General features: G+C 59.7%; 1 protein-coding gene across 1 annotated transcript; it reads right to left on the minus strand.

The window, feature by feature from the left end:
* Positions 1-1,208: 1,208 nt before the first annotated feature.
* On the minus strand, positions 1,209-16,051 carry LOC111529692 (chondroitin sulfate proteoglycan 4). The gene is made up of 8 exons (XM_023196647.2): positions 13,920-16,051; positions 12,024-12,506; positions 11,544-11,720; positions 9,649-9,847; positions 9,413-9,547; positions 9,097-9,263; positions 4,565-4,748; positions 1,209-4,246 (listed from the first exon to the last, which is right to left on the minus strand). Exons 1-8 carry the CDS (start codon positions 16,020-16,022, stop codon positions 2,412-2,414), a joined length of 5,283 nt encoding a protein of 1,760 aa, XP_023052415.2. The 5' UTR covers positions 16,023-16,051; the 3' UTR covers positions 1,209-2,411.
* Between the last annotated feature and the right edge of the window lie 6 nt (positions 16,052-16,057).

Raw genomic sequence — 16,057 nt, forward strand, 5'->3', positions numbered from 1 at the left:
GGGCCAGGCTTTGTGAACAGAGTGTGTTCTCAGTCCTCTGGGGGAAATCGGAGACCAGGCCAGATCCTGCCTGATGGGTCTGTCACCCTCTTCTCAGCTTACACTTCCAGCGAAACTGGTCACCCTGGGTAGAGAGTTGCTCCAGATATCAGGGCCCCGGGGCTGCAGCCCAAGCTCCTGGGAGGGGAAGCAGACCACGGGATGTGGTGTGGAGATACCCTTGGCCAGGCCCCTGTCTGAGGCTGGCCTGGGGTGCCAGAGAGACCAGGCTTGTAGAAGGAACTGAATGAGCTCACACCAAGCCCTGAGCACGGTGAGCTCAGGGTGCAGAGGGATCTCTGGGGCTCTGGTCACCCTCCCTGGGGAGTCCTGCTTTTCAGTGTAGCAAGAAGCACCTTGCTATGTGATGGCCCTCTTCCCCTCCCTGACTCTTAGTCTCCCCTGGGTTCTCTGGGGGCCGTAACAGCAGGATGTACCCGGTCTCCTGCCCGAAGCCTCTGAGAGGAGGACCTAGGAGGCTGGACACTGAGATGTGAGAGATGTCACAGGAGGGGCGGTCCGGGGCAGGGCGGGGAGGAGCCTTCTCTCTTGCTCTTATTCCTGGCTCAAATGTTTCAGATGTTGGGGCGCAGGGAAGAAGTGACTCTGGTCCCCAGATGCAGGTCAGCTGCCAGAGGCTGGCCAGGGCTGTCCACCCACTGACCTGGCTGTGCTCAGAGGCCTCTCACGTTTCTCTTCCTCTCTTCAGTCTCATCTCAGGGCCAGGCATATCCCCTGGGACCCAGAATTTGTCTCCATTGCCCCCAACCCTGTGACACCCTCAAGAGAGGTCTAGAGGGTGGTGACTCAGCAACTCAGACAAGGCCTTCTGGAGATGCCGTGGCCTCAGAACCCCTCTGTAACCCAATGCTGGCCTCTCAGGCCATGTGCAGGGATGCCTGGCTTTTCTGAATCCTTGCTGCTTCCTCTGGCTTGGAGAAGCAGCACCTTTGGTCCTCCTGTTGGGAGGGTGGAGACCAGCAGAAGCCTGCCTTGTAAAAGTTTCTAGGAGGCACCTGTGGTGGTTCTCCTCCCCCTCCCCCTTGGTACCATGTCCCAGCCTTGGGATGCCCAAGTCCCCCCACTCCCTTCATTTTGCTGCTGCAACCCCTTCAGAGGTGGCTGGGGAGGGACAGGGGTGTGAAGGTCAAAACTCAGGCTAATAAATCTAGGGTGGGGAGCATTTATTTTAATTTTTGTCTTGAAGCTCTTTGTAGAGGACCTAGCCTTTCCCTACTAAACTGGAGGGGTTTGGTCCCATCACCCAAAGACTGGCCCACCTGCCCACACAGATGGGGGCACAGGAGGTCTGGGAGGCCCCAGGAGGTGTAAGTTCACAGGTCTACCTGGCCCTCTCCATCCCACTGGCTGAGGCCAGGCCAGAGGGCTGACTCCAGGGGCCCTCTGTAGGCAAGCCGACGCCGACAAAAAGGCCCAGTGCACAGTTAAGACACAAACACCACACAGCTGTCCAGAACCTCCAAAGCACTGTTTATCCAGGCTCCGTGGAGCCAAGTGCCCCCAGCTGCCTGCCCCCTAGTCCTCAGGGGGGCACTGGCACTGCAGTGGCCTCGGCCTGAGACCCTCCATGAGCCCCAGCCTAGCCTGCTCCAAAGCCGCTGACACATGCATGCTTAGCCCTTGCCCCATCAAGGTGGGGCCCTGGGAATGAACTGGCTGCAGACCCTCCTCCATCCCACACCCCCAGGGGCTCCATCAGTCCTTGCTAGCTCAGCACCATATTAAATAGCTTCCTTGCAATCTCCCTTAAATAAACCCATCCCCAGAGCAACCTACCCACCCTGCACCCTGATTATATTATTCTATTGGCTTATGCCTTCTAGAGTGGAGGCGCTCTCTCCTCCTGCCCTCTACTCCAGGGAATACCATCTCCCTGAAAAACCAGGGGGGAAAGTTTTTCTCTCAACTCTGGGGCAGAGACAAAGGGTGGCCTGGGTTGGAGTGGAAAAGCCAGGAATACCCTCCTCTGTCCTTTCCCTCCCCAAGGTATTTTCTTCTCCTTGCCCTCTTAGCAGCCTCGGTCAGGCGTGACTTACCCAAGGTCACAGTCCCAGGACCCAGAATCATGACCCATGTGAGAGGTTACCCTGGTTTTGACAGCCTAAACCAGCTCCAGGGCAGGACTGAACTTAAGCCTGCCTCCACCTTGGCCCCTGCAGTTCTCCAAGCTTGGATTGATTCACTCTGTCCGGGACCCCTGGGACTATCTCCCAGGACCCTCCACCCCTGGTGTCTCCAGGTCTCTCTTGCTCTGGGGATACTCAGACAGCACCCGGGCATGGAAGCAATGGGGCCCAGGACATGGGCAAGCCTGTCCCTGGCCCGATCAGCATCTGGGCCCAGGCCAGGCCTCACACCCAGTACTGGCCATTCTTAAGGGCAGGGTTGGGTGTCCGGCAGAACTGCAGCAGCTCTGGGTCAGGCTGGCCTCCTGGAGGGGGCCCCTGGCCAGGCACAGCTGTGAGCGGGATGGCCTGGCCTGGCTCCACCTTGCGAAAGGTCTCGGTGTCACCAGCCAGACCGTTGCGGGGCTTGGCAGTCAGGACCTGGACGTCATGCTTGCCCGTCTTGTTGCGTTTGCGGAGGTAGAAGAGCAGGGGCAAGATGAGCGCCAGGAGCAGAAGGACCAGGCACACGGGGATGATGACGCTGAACATGTTGGCCTCAAGGAAGCCCAGGAAGCCTCCCTTGGCCACAGCAGGCACAGGGCTAGACGCCACGGGGCCTGGCTCGCCTGTGGGGGTGCTGCTCTCTGGCTTCCCGGCTTCCATCCGGGTGGCCTCGGGGACACTGAGCAGGGCCACGCTGTAGGGCCGGGCAGCATTGTAAGGCTCAGTGGCAAAGTCCAGGGAGGCCACAGCAGGTGGGACGCCCTGTGCCCACAGCTCCAGAGTGAGACTGTCGCCTGTGGGGCTGGGGGCCCTTCCCTCTGGCCTGCCCACCTCCAGCCCCAGCCTCCCATCCTCAAGGTCCTGCTGAGTGAACTGCTCCACCAGCTGGCTGCCCCCAGGCTCTGTCCTGGCTCGGGGCACACGGACCACACGGCCATGCCGGGGTCCCTCCAGGAGGCGGAAGCGAGGCACACTGCCTGTGCGGTTGGCCAGCTCGCCAGCATCTAGGATGGTGGGGTCCAGGCGCAGGGTAGCACCCTGGGGCCATGGCCCACCTGCCCACACATGCAGCAGAGCCCTCACAGTGACGTTCACTACGGCTGATGCGTTGACACCCCTAGCCAGTGCCAGGACTCTGAAATGGTCATGAGAGGAGGAGAAGTTGGTGAAGGCAAAGACCACCTCGCCCTGGTCTATCTGGAGTTGGCTGAAGGCCGAGGCGGGCCGCCCACCCACCAGGAGATGCCCGTACTTCGGTCCCTGGATGAGGCGGTACGCTGCCTCCGGCTCCTCCCTATCTGAAACCACCCGGAGCTGCTGCTGGCTCAGTGAGGAGCGCCCCAAAGCTTGGGGCACCTCCAGGGGTGCCTGCAGCTGCACCTCGATGGCGGATGGTAGGATGTCCACGGCCAGGGACATGGGCAGCGGTGGGCTGGCCCCATCAGACATGCTCAGCTGGAAGATGCCTGCCACGCTGCTCCCGTTGGCCACGAAGGCCAGCCGCCCCGAATCCACGTCGGCTTGCGTGAAGCGGGTCACGGGCCCCGGGCCACCACCCACCAGGCTGAGGAAGCCGTTGTGGGGTGCCCGCTGGACCTCATACTCAATCTCCCCAGGAGCTGAGTCTGGGTCCACGACGCTCAGCTGGGCCCGGGAGATGGGGACGCGAGAGCCTCGGGTGAGCCGGAGTGGGACAGAGGCCTGTGGCTGAGGGGGCCGCTCATTTACATCCCGCACCGTGATGGCAAAAGCCTCTGAGGTTTGGGGTCCAGCCACAGTGGCCCCTGCTGGCCCCTGGAGGTGGGCACGAAAGCGGAAGCCATCCTGTTGGGTACCCCCACCGCCGTGGGCATACACTAGCTGCCCTGCAGCCAGCTGGGACTGCAGGAAGTGGGGCTGCCCAGCGTGGAGGGGCTCCTCAGACACCAATAGCTGGCCCCGGCTGGGGAACTGCGTGACCTGGAAGAGTACATCATGCTCTAGGCGCTGGGGTGATGGAATGCTGGCCAAGAGGTTGGAGGCATCCAGGGCAGCCATGGTGATCTTGGCCCGCTGGCCCTCGGGGACCCAGAGACCTGGGGGTGGGACACAGGCTATGAGGGTCCAGCCTACTGAGGGAAGAGCCATGGACCCTCAGCTGGGGGTGCCCCAGGGCAAGGATGTGCCTCCCCCACACCCTCAAGCCAGGTCCTCCAGGGTGGGGTTCAGGGTTCCCAGGAGGACAAGGACTATGTCCCCGCTCTGATGCCAAAGCTTCCCCACTCACCCTCCCTGTGACTTCCCAGGTTCTGGGGGCTGAGACAGGAGCTGCTGACCCTGGCCTTGTGTCCCCACCTCCTGGGCCTTTCCCATTGTCCCTCCCCACAATCTTGCCAGCTCATCATGCTGTTCACCTTTGTTCTTCCAGAGGTGGCTGGGGCGCTGGGGACAGGCAGCCTCAAAAGACACAGCCACAGCAAGGGTGGCAGCCACGTCCTGGGCAGGTGGTGAGGACAGCTGGAGCTCTAGGGTATCGTGGGCCTCCCAGAAGGGCTCGGCGGGCATCTCATGCTCATACAGAATATTCCCAGCATAGACCTAGGGGAGACACCATCGTGTGGTGAGAGGCAGGTCCAGCCCGGGTTGTCCAGACACTGAGCGCTTCTGTCTCCTCAGGCCCCACTCTGGGCTCTCCTGGCTGTGCCCAGGTCTGTGCATGTGACCTGCTCTCTCCCTCACTAACTCAGTGGGTCACATCAGGCAATGCAGTGCAGAGCTGGGCTCTGGAGCCGGAGTCTGGGCTCAAACCCTAGCTCTGCCACCCTGGGGAAATCGCCTAATTTCTCTGACCTCTGGGGAATGCAATGATCTGTCTGTGCTGCTCTCTAAAGCGAGTATTTCCTCTTGTGCACAGGATCCTATCCCCTCTTGCCTTCTGAAGACACCACTTCTACTGTCTTCTGGCTTTCTCCTATGATGTCAGTTTTCCCCCAGATGCATCATTCCCTTCATTCTGCGATTATGCTATTCTTTTGTCTCACTTACACTAAAGCTATTTAATTATTATTATCATCATTATTGAGACACCGCAGTGGCGTGATCATGGCTCACTGCAGCCTCGACCTCTAGGGCTCAAGCAATCCTCCCACCTCAGTTTCCCAAGTAGCGGGGACTGCAGGCAGGTGCCACCACGCCCGGCTAATTTCTTTTATTGTTTGTTGAGACAGGGTCTCACGGTGTTGCCCAGGCTGGTCTTGAACTCCTGGGCTCAAGTGATCCACTTGCCTCGGCCTCCCAAAGTGCTGGGATTACAGGCAGGAGGCACTGCACCTGGCCAGAAAAAACTATTCTTGACTTCACATTTTCCACCAACAACACCCCTGCCCCTTTGCTTCTCTTTGCAGCAAAACTTCAAAAAGCATAGTTCACACTCTCCCCCAGGCATTCGTGGGTCTCTCTACCCAGGATTTTGCTCCCCCATCGCCATATCTCCTTTTGCCAAGGGCACCAGGGGCCTCCATGTTGTTGGATCCAGCAGTCAGCTCTCAGCCTCCTCTTACCTGCTCAGCGGCACTGGCGCCACCGAGCAGCCCTTCCTCCAAGAGAGCCACGGACTCCGGGATACTTCAGTCTGGGGTTCCTCCTGCCTCACAGATTCTCCTGGCTGTTCCTTCTCTTCTCCCCAACATCTTATGGTCAGGTCTCCAGGTTCTATTCTGTCTACAGGCACTCTCCATGGGTCCTTGTTCAGTTTCCTGGCCTTAAATGCCAGCTGTGCTGAAGACCCCCTTATTTGTAGCTCCAGCCTAGCCTGCTCTCCCCTGAACCCCAGACTCATGTTTGCAGCCACCCCTGCGGATATCTAGTGGACATCTCAAACTCAACCTGCCCCAGCTGCACTCCCGATCAGCCCCACCTCCTATAGTCATCCCGCTTCAGAGACCATAGCTCCGTTTTCAAGGGCTCAGACCAAACCCTTGGAACCACCCTTGCATCCTCTCTTTCCCTCAAACCACCTCCTCTCTCACCTGGATTATTGTAACAGCTTCCTGTTTCCCAACTGCAGTCCCCCACCCATTATATTTTGTTCTTAACACAGCAGCTAGAGTGAGCCTTTTGAAAGGGAAGATTATGGGGCTCTTTGGCTCACATAGTGCGGTGTCTCCCCATCTGTCCACTAAGGCCTGGCTGTGACCACATCACCCCGTGACCTCAACTCCCCTCACCTCCAGTCCAGCCACACCTGCTGTTCTATGGGGCTGCCTGCAGTTCAACACCAAAGAATATTCTTCACTCCAGGAAGAAAAGAGGTTTCCTCCCACTCCAATCAAAATGTGTTCTTTTGGCCTATCTTTTGTTCCCCACCCCCCTTTTTTTGGGGGGGACAGAGTCTTGCTCTGTTGCCAGGCTGGAGTGTAGTGGTGTGATCTTGGCTCACTGCAACCTCCACCTCCTGGGTACAAGCAATTCCCCTGCTTCAGCCTCCTGAGTAGCTGGGACTATAGGTGCGCGCCACCACGCCCAGCTTATTTTTTATATTTTAGTAGAAATGGGGTTTCACCTGTTAGCCAGGATGGTCTCGATCTCCTGACCTCATGATCCACCTGCCTTGGCCTCCCAAAGTGCTGGGATTACAGCCATGAGCCACCACGCCCGGCCTTACTTTCCCCTTTTAGGAAACACTGGGAACTATTTTTCTTCTCAGAGAAAAACAGGACTTGCACAATAGTAACATGGAAACTTAACAGGGTCTTAACCTGTGAAGACTCTAGGAGCAGAACCTGGAGTAAGGGGAGCAGGGCCTGGGCTAAGGGAGAGCAGGGCCAGGCTAAGGGGAGGCAGGGCCCAGTCTGAGGTGGGGGCAGGGCCTGGTCTAAGGGGAGCAGAGCCTGGGCTAAAGGGCAGCTGAGCCCAGTCTGAAGGAGAGCCGAGCTATCTACATAGGGACTAGCACCTGTTCTAAAGGAAGCGGCTGCTCCTCTGCTTTTGCTGTTAAGAGGGAACACAGGCCTTTTAAGAAAATGGGAATCAAGTTTTTTGTTTAATTTCCCAAAGGTTATATGTTGACAATTAACTTCAAAGTATTAGCTGCTGTGTGCAGGCCAAATAAACACATCTGTGGGCCAAATCTGGCCCAGGACTAAAGAGCTGCCAGTGGCATCTTCTGGTCCAGGCTGAATGGTAGGCAGGAAGGAAATGGAGCCCCCAGGAGTGGGAGTGGGAGCTGATGCCTGGATACAGGAGCTCTGTGGGTGGGAATGAGACAAAACACAGGGTCCTGAGCTCTGGGGAGCAAGCAGTGTCCTCCAGTGAAGGAAATCCTGGACTCGCAGGCAGAAGTTTTGCCTCTTACTCGCCATGTGCTCTAAATAAAGTTACCCTGCCCTCCAAGAGCCTCAGTTTCCTTATGTGAAAAATGGGGACACCTGACCCCTTCCCTGCCCAGTTCAGTGTTGTGGGACAGGGCTGCTGTCAAGACAATACCCAGTCCTGCCCTCCTCCCCGAGTGGGCCAGGTAGCCCACATAGCCTCTTCCCTTCTTTCCTGGCTGGCACTGCCAGCCTGGCCCCCGGTGCCCATTCAATCTAGTCCTTCATATTGCTGGGGCACGGGGAAGCTCTGAGTAACGTGGGACTATAGAGTGCAAGAGGGTTGCTGATGGCCTGGTCCCATGCCCTCCCCATTCCTGGGCATTCTTGACAAAGGCTCCCAGCAACCGAGGGTATTCAGCAGCTGTAGACACCAGCCTGATGAGTATCTCATTGTGTGGAGGGGGCCATAGCAGGAGTGGAGCTCCAGGAAAACACAGAACCTGGCCTGGGAGGTGTTGATGTGAGAAGCCCAAGAAACTTTATTCCACCTGTCAAAGCCACCTCCTTCCAGATGCCCAAAGGCTCCCCATCTGAGCCACTTGCTGGGCAGGAACCTTGGCTTTGCACTTGCTGAATACCATCTGCGCCTCTCAGGAGGGAAAGTGCCAGGTTCAGGAGGTCCCTGCCCAAGCAAGGGAGCTAGGAAAGGGGGGCTGGGGTGGGCTTTGCCATTTTTGAGGGCTGGCGGGGGGACCCCTCTGGAGGTACTTGGGGCAGTACCATGTGCCGTGGCTCCTGAATGACAGAGTCGGCTCTGCGCCCCACAAGACCGCTCCCTACCTAGAACTCACTGTGATCATGTGATGGGTCCAGATGCCCATGCAGCCTCCTGGCGGGAGCATCACATGTGCCGCCTGCCCGGGACGGCCTATGGAAGAGTCTGCCCCACTCTGCCCTGCTATGGAACAACTCCTGTCCTGCCTTCGGGAAGAGGTATTCATTTAAGCAATGACTGGGCTGGCCCCCATGGCACAGTTATCACAGAGTCTGCTGCTACCCATGGCTGAGAGCTCTAGTTCTTCCTGGTGGTCTCTGAAGCCACCAAGATGGATGAACCGTGGCTTCACCCTCTTGGCCGACTCAGCTGCCTTTCATCAGCTCATCTGCCCCTAGGATCCACTCTGCCTCTGGCTGGCACCTGACCTGAGCCCCAGGCTCACGCCTCTGCCCACAGGCCCAGTAGCTTCTTCACCTCCAACTCCATCCCCCACCAAGCACTGCCCCTCGCCAGCTACTGGGGTACCACTAGTGCCCACACATGGTGCCCCCTCTCCAGACCTTCGGGTCCGGCTGTAGCTTCCTTCTGGAAGCTATACCCCAAGACCCCAGCCCTGCTCTGGGGCCCTGTATCCCTGACTTTCTGCATCCTTCTCCCTCCTTCTAGAACATGAACTTGCCCTGCCAGCCTGGCGGCTCCTGGGGGGCAGGACACCAGGGCCTGGACCATGGCAGGACCGGGAGCGTCTGCTGCCAGTGATGCTGGAGCTGGCACCCATGTCCACGTGATGTCCATGGCACCGCGTCCACCTGAGGCTGGGGGTGTCTGAGTGATGGCTGCAAAGTGGGGCCCTTACCTCTGCCTGAGTGAAGTTCACCAGGGCTTCCCCTGTGCTGTCCTGCTGGGCATGGAACAGCCGGCCTAGCTGGGGTCCCCGCACCACATGGTAGAGCAGGAGCTGGGGGTCGGTGCCTGCGCTGGAGCTGGCTCTGAGGGTCTGACTGCTGAGTGGCTGGACGGACCCTGCCAGAGGCAAAAGGGGCTATCAGACTTTGACTGGGAGCCAGGCCCAGGCCTGTGGCTGCAGAGAGGCAGTGTGACCCTGGCGTGCCACCCTCAGCTCTGCCCCAGCTCCTGGCACACCCAGGAATGCCCACGGTCAGCACACCCACCTGGGCAGACAGTCAGTGTCCGGCTGCCCTCCAGTGAGAGGAGCACTCGCTTCTGGGCCGTCACTCGGAAGAAGTGTCCGGAGGAAGTGTGCTCGCCATCAGAGAGGCCGAAGCGGAAGCCTCCATCCAGGGTTCCTGGGGACAGGGGCATTGGGTCCAGCTGGCCCGAGCTGGCTCCCCATCTCAGGGCAACCCCGTGGGCAGCAGGAACCTGAGGCCCGGCCCTCAGCACCCACCTCTGTGTGAGAACAGCACGAGTCCGCCGTCCAGCTGGGCCTGTGTGAAGCTGCGCACTTCGGTGCCCGGCGCTGCCCGCAGCACTACCCGCCCGTTGCTGGGCTGCTCGATGGTGTAGACCAGATCCTCGGACCCAGAGTCGCCGTCCGTGCTCCTCAGAACCTCTGCAGGGATGGGCGCAGTGGCCCCCTCCCACATCTGGGGACACAGGCCTGTGAAGGTTCTGCCTTGCCACGCTCACCCACCCCTTCCTCCCCAGCTCTGGGCTGCCACCAGCGTTCCAACTCTGTTGCGGCTCAGGCCCTCAGGTGGCATCGAGGCTGGCACCGCTCTGGCTTCCCTGCACAAAAGGCCCTCCCCACATTCACCTTCCCTGTCACCCCAGGGAAGGCCCCAGGGAAGGTCACCCTCCAGGCCCAGCCTCCCTGCTCTTCATCTGCCCTAGTCCTGCGTGTCCCTCAAGGCCAGCTTGTGTCCCCTACCCAGGAAGACCCCTGTTCTTACCCTCACCAAGTTCTCAGCCCCAGAAACCCCCAACGCTGACCAACAGTGCTCCTTAATCTGTCTCACTGGTGGGGCAGGGGTCTCCTTTCAGAGCCTCCGTGTGTGCCTGGCCAGGGCCGGGCACAGGTGGGAATGGTGATTTTAGAAACGGGCCCTCCTTCCAGCTGAGGGAGGGGTGGGTGGCGCGGAGAGTGGGGGGCTGATGGTTGGCACTGTTCTGCAGCGCAGAATCAGCGCTGCGATGGGCCCAGGTGCTTCCAGAGCAGTTACAGGCCCTCGTCATGTTGGGTGAAGGGGACCCTTTTTCAGGTCTCCCACTTGCAAGCACAGCAGGCGCCTGTTCCTGAGGTCCTGGTACCAGTCTTGCTGGGTCAATTACTTGCAGGCAGAGCTGCAGTCGGACTCACATGCCCAGAAAACAGAGCCTTCTGGCATTCCTGGGCTTCCTCCCCCAGCCCCAAGGAGCCCTCAGGCCCAGCCCTGGCAGGAGGGGCCATAATGTCGCAGGGCCGGACCCCAGCACTGGGCTTCTGGAGCAAACACAGGTAGATGGCACCACCTGGTGGCCGCGCTGCCACACAGCTGTCCCAGCCTGTGGTTCCAGAGCACTGTGTCCCACTCTTCTGCAGCCTCCGCACCACCAGGCTGCCCTCTATGGGCACATCCTAGACCACCAAGGCCTCCCCCGCAACCCCTTCCCCAGGTGCCCCATGTCAGAGACAGCCCAAGTCAGTCCTCTTGTGGAACCTTCAGTGGCTCCTGCTGACCCAGGAGTACGCACCCCAGAAGCTGGCGTTCAAAGCCCTGCCATGTGGGCTTAGTAAAGCCACGCCCTTTCTGTTCTACCAGAACTACTTTTGCAACCATGGAGAAGTTCCATCCCATGTCTGGGCCTCAACTTCTACCTGCAGAGTGGGGCCCTTACCTCTGCCTGAGTGAAGTTCTCCAGGGCCTCCCCTGCACTGTCCTGCTGGGCGTGGAACAGCCTCGTGCAGGACTTCGGGGACCCAAGCCGTAGCCTTCACTTGCTGGGTGAAGGTGGAAAACAAGAGCTTCTGCCCTGATGCCTGCCCTTAAGGGCTTGTAAGTGATTCTGTCGGGAGTTCTGGTCCTGAGCCACAGGAGAAGGAACAGCAGAGCCACCCGTGGCCGCTCAGAAGTCTGCCTACCTTACCTGCAAGCGTCCAATAACAAAACCTCCCACCTGTGTTCTGTTTCTGCACAATCTCACAACTCTCCTTCCAACAACCCCGTGAGGCATATGGCAGCTTCCCCATTTTGCAGAGGAGGAAACTGAGGCTCAGAGAGGGGGAGCTCTGTGCCAGGAAGTAGGGGACGCTGGCCTCTTTCTCGAAGCAGACATGGGGGATGGTGCCAGGAATACTCTCACCTGCAGGCCTGTGTTTGTAGTGAGGACAGGGGGTTGGTCATTGACAGGCAGGACGGTGACAGTGAAGGCCACAGGATGGCTCTGGCGGTCCATCTCGGAGGCGTTAGCCATCAGGACAAAACTGTCTGTCAGTGTCTCACTCCCGTCGTGCACGTAGCGGATCAGCTGCTCTTCCACCTACGGGCAGGCCCAGGGCTAGTCAGGCCCCAGCAGCACCCTTCATGTCCTGCCTTTGGGTGCAGGAGGAGACTGACTCTTTTAGGGCTTCATTTTCCATTGGTGGAAAATGGGGACCGTAAGTTCTGGCTCCAAGGAGTTGTGAGGAAGAAAAGAGATATGGTATTTAAAGCACAGGTGCTTCTGAAATGCGACTCCCCGTCTCGTCTCTATGTATAACCCCCAGACTGGGAGTCCCCGGGACTCCCTCCACTCTGCCCCCAGAGCTGGGCTGCAGCCCCTGGGCCTCTCTCACAGCCGTACCTCTCTCCAGGAGAAGGTGCTGAGGGTCCTGGCTTGAGGTCCATCCTCTTTCTGCAGGGCTCCATGCCGGGGTGGCTCCAGCACCTGCAGGCCGAGGCCCGGGAGAGTGGGAAAGTAGGGCCCGGTGACACGGAGCAGTGGAGGGGCCAGGGTGAGGCTGCCACCCTCAGGGACGCTGAAGTTTTGCGCCTCCAGTGGGATGGCAGCGGGCAGCACCTCCAGGTCCACGCGGACATCCTCAAGGGGAGCACCCAGGCCTGAGGCCACATCCAGTGAGAAGGCATCGCTCCAGGCCTCAGGGCGGGAGTGCAGGTACAGGACCCTGCCGGCATCCACTGCCGCCTGGGAGAAGCTCTGCACGGGGTCCAGGCTGGGTGGCTCATCTGCCAAGATGCCACGAGACACCATCACCAGGTAGCCGGCACTCGGTGGCTTCTTCACTGAGAATACGATGTCTGCCGGCGGCACTGCCTCCTGGGCTGCCTGGTTAACAGAGGTCACGAGGACTCACAGGGGGCCACAGAGGGGGTCTCACAGGGGTCCACTGTGGCCCTAAGCAGCCAGAACAGGCTTGATCTTGCCTCAATTATTCCTTCAGATACCACTGCTCATTTAGACACACAAACACACATGTGGGTTCACACACACAGCAGCTAGACATGCAGCTGGTCACATTTCTTGTTTTTTGACAGTCTCACTCTGTCACCCAGGCTGGATGGAGTGCAGTGGTGCAATCACGGCTCTCTGCAGCCTCAACCTCCCAGGCTCAAGGGATCCTCCCACCTCAGCCTCCCAAGTAGCTGTGACCAAGGCATGGTGGGCATGTGCCACCATGCCCAGCTAATTTTTAAATTTTTTGTGTAGAGATGGAGTTTCACTGGGTTGCCCCGGCTTCTGGTCACATGTTAGTACCCACCCCACACACGGTTACAGGGGGTCAGTCACACAGCTTGAGATGCACTCCCCCGGGGAGGTGCATAATCACATATCCCCCGACGCAGCCACACATGTACATATGCGTGTGCGCGCGCGCACACACACACACGGCCCCTACTCAGGATCTGTTCAGGCCTGTGGCTGGTTTGCAGGCAGTCCTCCCCAACCCCTGCTATTACCACTCAGGACCATCAGAGGGCGCCTCAACCCACCCGTCCTGGAGGCACAGCTGCCTTCAGCCCAGGCCCTATAGAGCTCACGCCCCAAAGGCCACATGGGCTCCCTCACCTGATGGGTCAGCCACGAGAGACTAAACCACGCCCAAACTCACATTCCTGTTCTATGCCTTTGCCCGAATGTTCCTTCTGCCTGGAATACCACTCCCCATTCTCTGCTCCTGATGGCCTATGCTCTTCAGAGCCCGGCCCAAACGCTGCCTCCTTCCTCGAGGCCTTCCTGACGCCAGATCTGCTGGTTTGCCGTGGGCCCCAAGCTCCAGATATGCAGACCAGAAGGGTCTCCGAAATGAGCAGTGTAGGGGGGGACACGCGGATCTGAAGAGCAGCCGCCTGTCTCCACAGTCAGCAATCCCCAAAGCTCAGGGCCTGTGATGCCCTCCCAGGGAACTGACTGCAATGCAGAATCTCGGGCTCCACTTCAGAGATTCTGTAGGGCTGGGTGGGGCCCAGGAATCTGCATGCTCAGCCACACCATGGACACGGGAGGACACGACCTCTGGAGGCACACACAACTTCCAGGAGGATGGGTGTACAGCAAGCTCCCCAGAAATTTAGAAACAACATATACAGAAACACATCCGAGGCACGTGCACACATGTAGCCTGGGGCCACCACAGCCACAGCCCAAGTCACATGTGTACTTGTGACACTCCGGCATGGAGGCTGGGCAGGAGGTCCTCTACCTGGCCCACACTCCTGCTCATCACCTCCAGCTCCTCACCTCCAGCTGGTCCCTTCTGATCTCAGCTGCCTCTCCCTGGAAGACGTAGATCTTCTTGTGCCGGACCAGCTTCAGTGGGGCCAGTGGGCCCTCTAGGGCAACGGTCACTTGTAGGGTGGCATCTGTGTGCACTGGCCCCGCTTCCACGGAGAAGGCCAGGGTGTCGCGGGGGCTGAGGCTGCCATTGTGGCTATAGAGAACGGCCCCATCCAGCAGGTCCTGCTGGGAGAAGGCTGTGGCTGGCTGACCGGCCCGGAGTACCTGTCCCCAGCGAGGGCCGGCTGTGACGTGGTAGTGGACCTCATCCCCACTGCGGATGTCGAGGTTGGTGTCCAGATGGAACACGGCTGTGTCGATGGTGCCCTGGCCTCCTTGAGGGACCACAAGTCTGGAGCCGTTGGCCACACGGAGGTAGGGCTCCGAGGCCTGCACCTCCAGCAGCGCAGTGGCCTGGTGTTGCCCATCAGACACCTGCAGCTGGATCCAGCCACGGTCTGCCCCTGAGTGCACAAACAGGACTCGCCTCTTTCTGAGGTCCTCCTGGGTGAAGCGGTAGATGGGCCGCGTGGGCTCATCCACAGCCACGATACTGCCAAAGAGGAGGTCCTTGCGGGTCAGCACCAGCTGGGCGTCAGCAAAGCCGGAGTCAGCATCGCTGAAGGCCACATCGTCTGTAGTCAGCAGCCGCCGCCCACCCCGGGCCACATGGAAGACGCGGCTGATGGTCTGCACAGGGGCGTGGTCATTCACAGGTTGGATGGCCACCCGGAAGACACCCCGTACCTCCTCCCAGGCCATGTCACCACTGCTCTCACCCTGGCGGGTAGCAACAAATGGGATATCATCTTCTGTGGTCTCAGAATCATCATGCTGGTAGACCAGCCGGCCACGCAACAGGTCTTCATTGGTGAAGGATGTCACCATAGTGGTCTTGTCCTGTGTCCCACGCCAAGCCAACCTCCCATGGCGGGGCCGCTCCATGACCTCATAGAGGTAGCTGGCACTATTGAGACTCTTGACAAAGAGGTGGTCAGCAGAGAGGACACCCTCACCACCCTCAGGCACCACGAGGAGGACATTGGTGAGGACGGGCGCATCTGGGTCACCACCAATGTGGATGGGGAAGGTATAGAGCGGGGAGAAATATGGCGGAGCTGTGACACGGAAACGGAAGGTGTCCTCGACTGCCTCCGAGGCACGTGCCGTGGCCCCATAGGTCACCCGGCCAGCCTGTATGTCATCCTGGGTGAAGCCCTGACCGTCTGACAGCCTCGTGCCCTGTAGTTGAAGGTTGCCTTTCCTGGGAGCCTGAACCACCTCATAGTGGAAGGTTGGGGGGCTTGGGCCTGCCTCCTCCAGGGTGGCCTCCAGGTGGGCTGTGGTGAGGGTCTCCTGCTGGGTGTTCTGAGTGTGCAGTGGCTCCAGCCGCAGCATCCACACGGTGGCTCTCTGGATGGTCACTGGGAAGGAGAGATTGCTCAGGATCTCCTGGCCCACCTGCACCTCCAGGGCCAGGTTCTCCACGGCGTCCTCGGTGCGGTGCTGTGGGTCGGTGCTCAGGTACCTCACGCGGCCCTGCTCCACATCCCGCTGGTGGAACGCTTGTGTAGCCCACCACTCAGCACCCTCCACCCCACCTGCCCCCTGCTTCTGCAGCTCCCCGAACTGCAGGGCTCCGGTGACGCGGAACAGCACGCTCACATCCTGCCCCACGGCATTGGTCTCCACCGACAGGTTGGCGGGCAAGATGGGCATGGCAGAGCCTTGGGCCAGGTGCAGCCCTGTGCTGCGGTGGATCTGTATGGCCGGCCGGACGGCCACCACCTTCAGCGTGGCCGGGGGGCTGGCCTGCAGTCCATCGCTGACCCGGAACGTCAAGTCCTGTGCAGGGCCACCGCGGTGGACATAGACTAGGCTGCCGGCCTCCAACTCTCGGCAGGAGAACTCAGTTGCCGGCTCCCCAGGCTGGTCTCGGCGCTGCACTGGGAGGCCAGAGGGGGCTCCAAGGAACTGGAAGGTGAGGCCCTCACAGGCAGAGTCCGGGTCATAGGCCTGGAAAACCTCGGGCCCCAGCGGCTTCTGTGTGTGTTCCAGGATCACCATGAGGCTGCCATGTGGGAAGATGATGCGGGGTGGGT

This window comes from Piliocolobus tephrosceles, unplaced genomic scaffold, assembly GCF_002776525.5.
Source record: "Piliocolobus tephrosceles isolate RC106 unplaced genomic scaffold, ASM277652v3 unscaffolded_23214, whole genome shotgun sequence".
NCBI classification, from domain to species: domain Eukaryota; kingdom Metazoa; phylum Chordata; class Mammalia; order Primates; family Cercopithecidae; genus Piliocolobus; species Piliocolobus tephrosceles.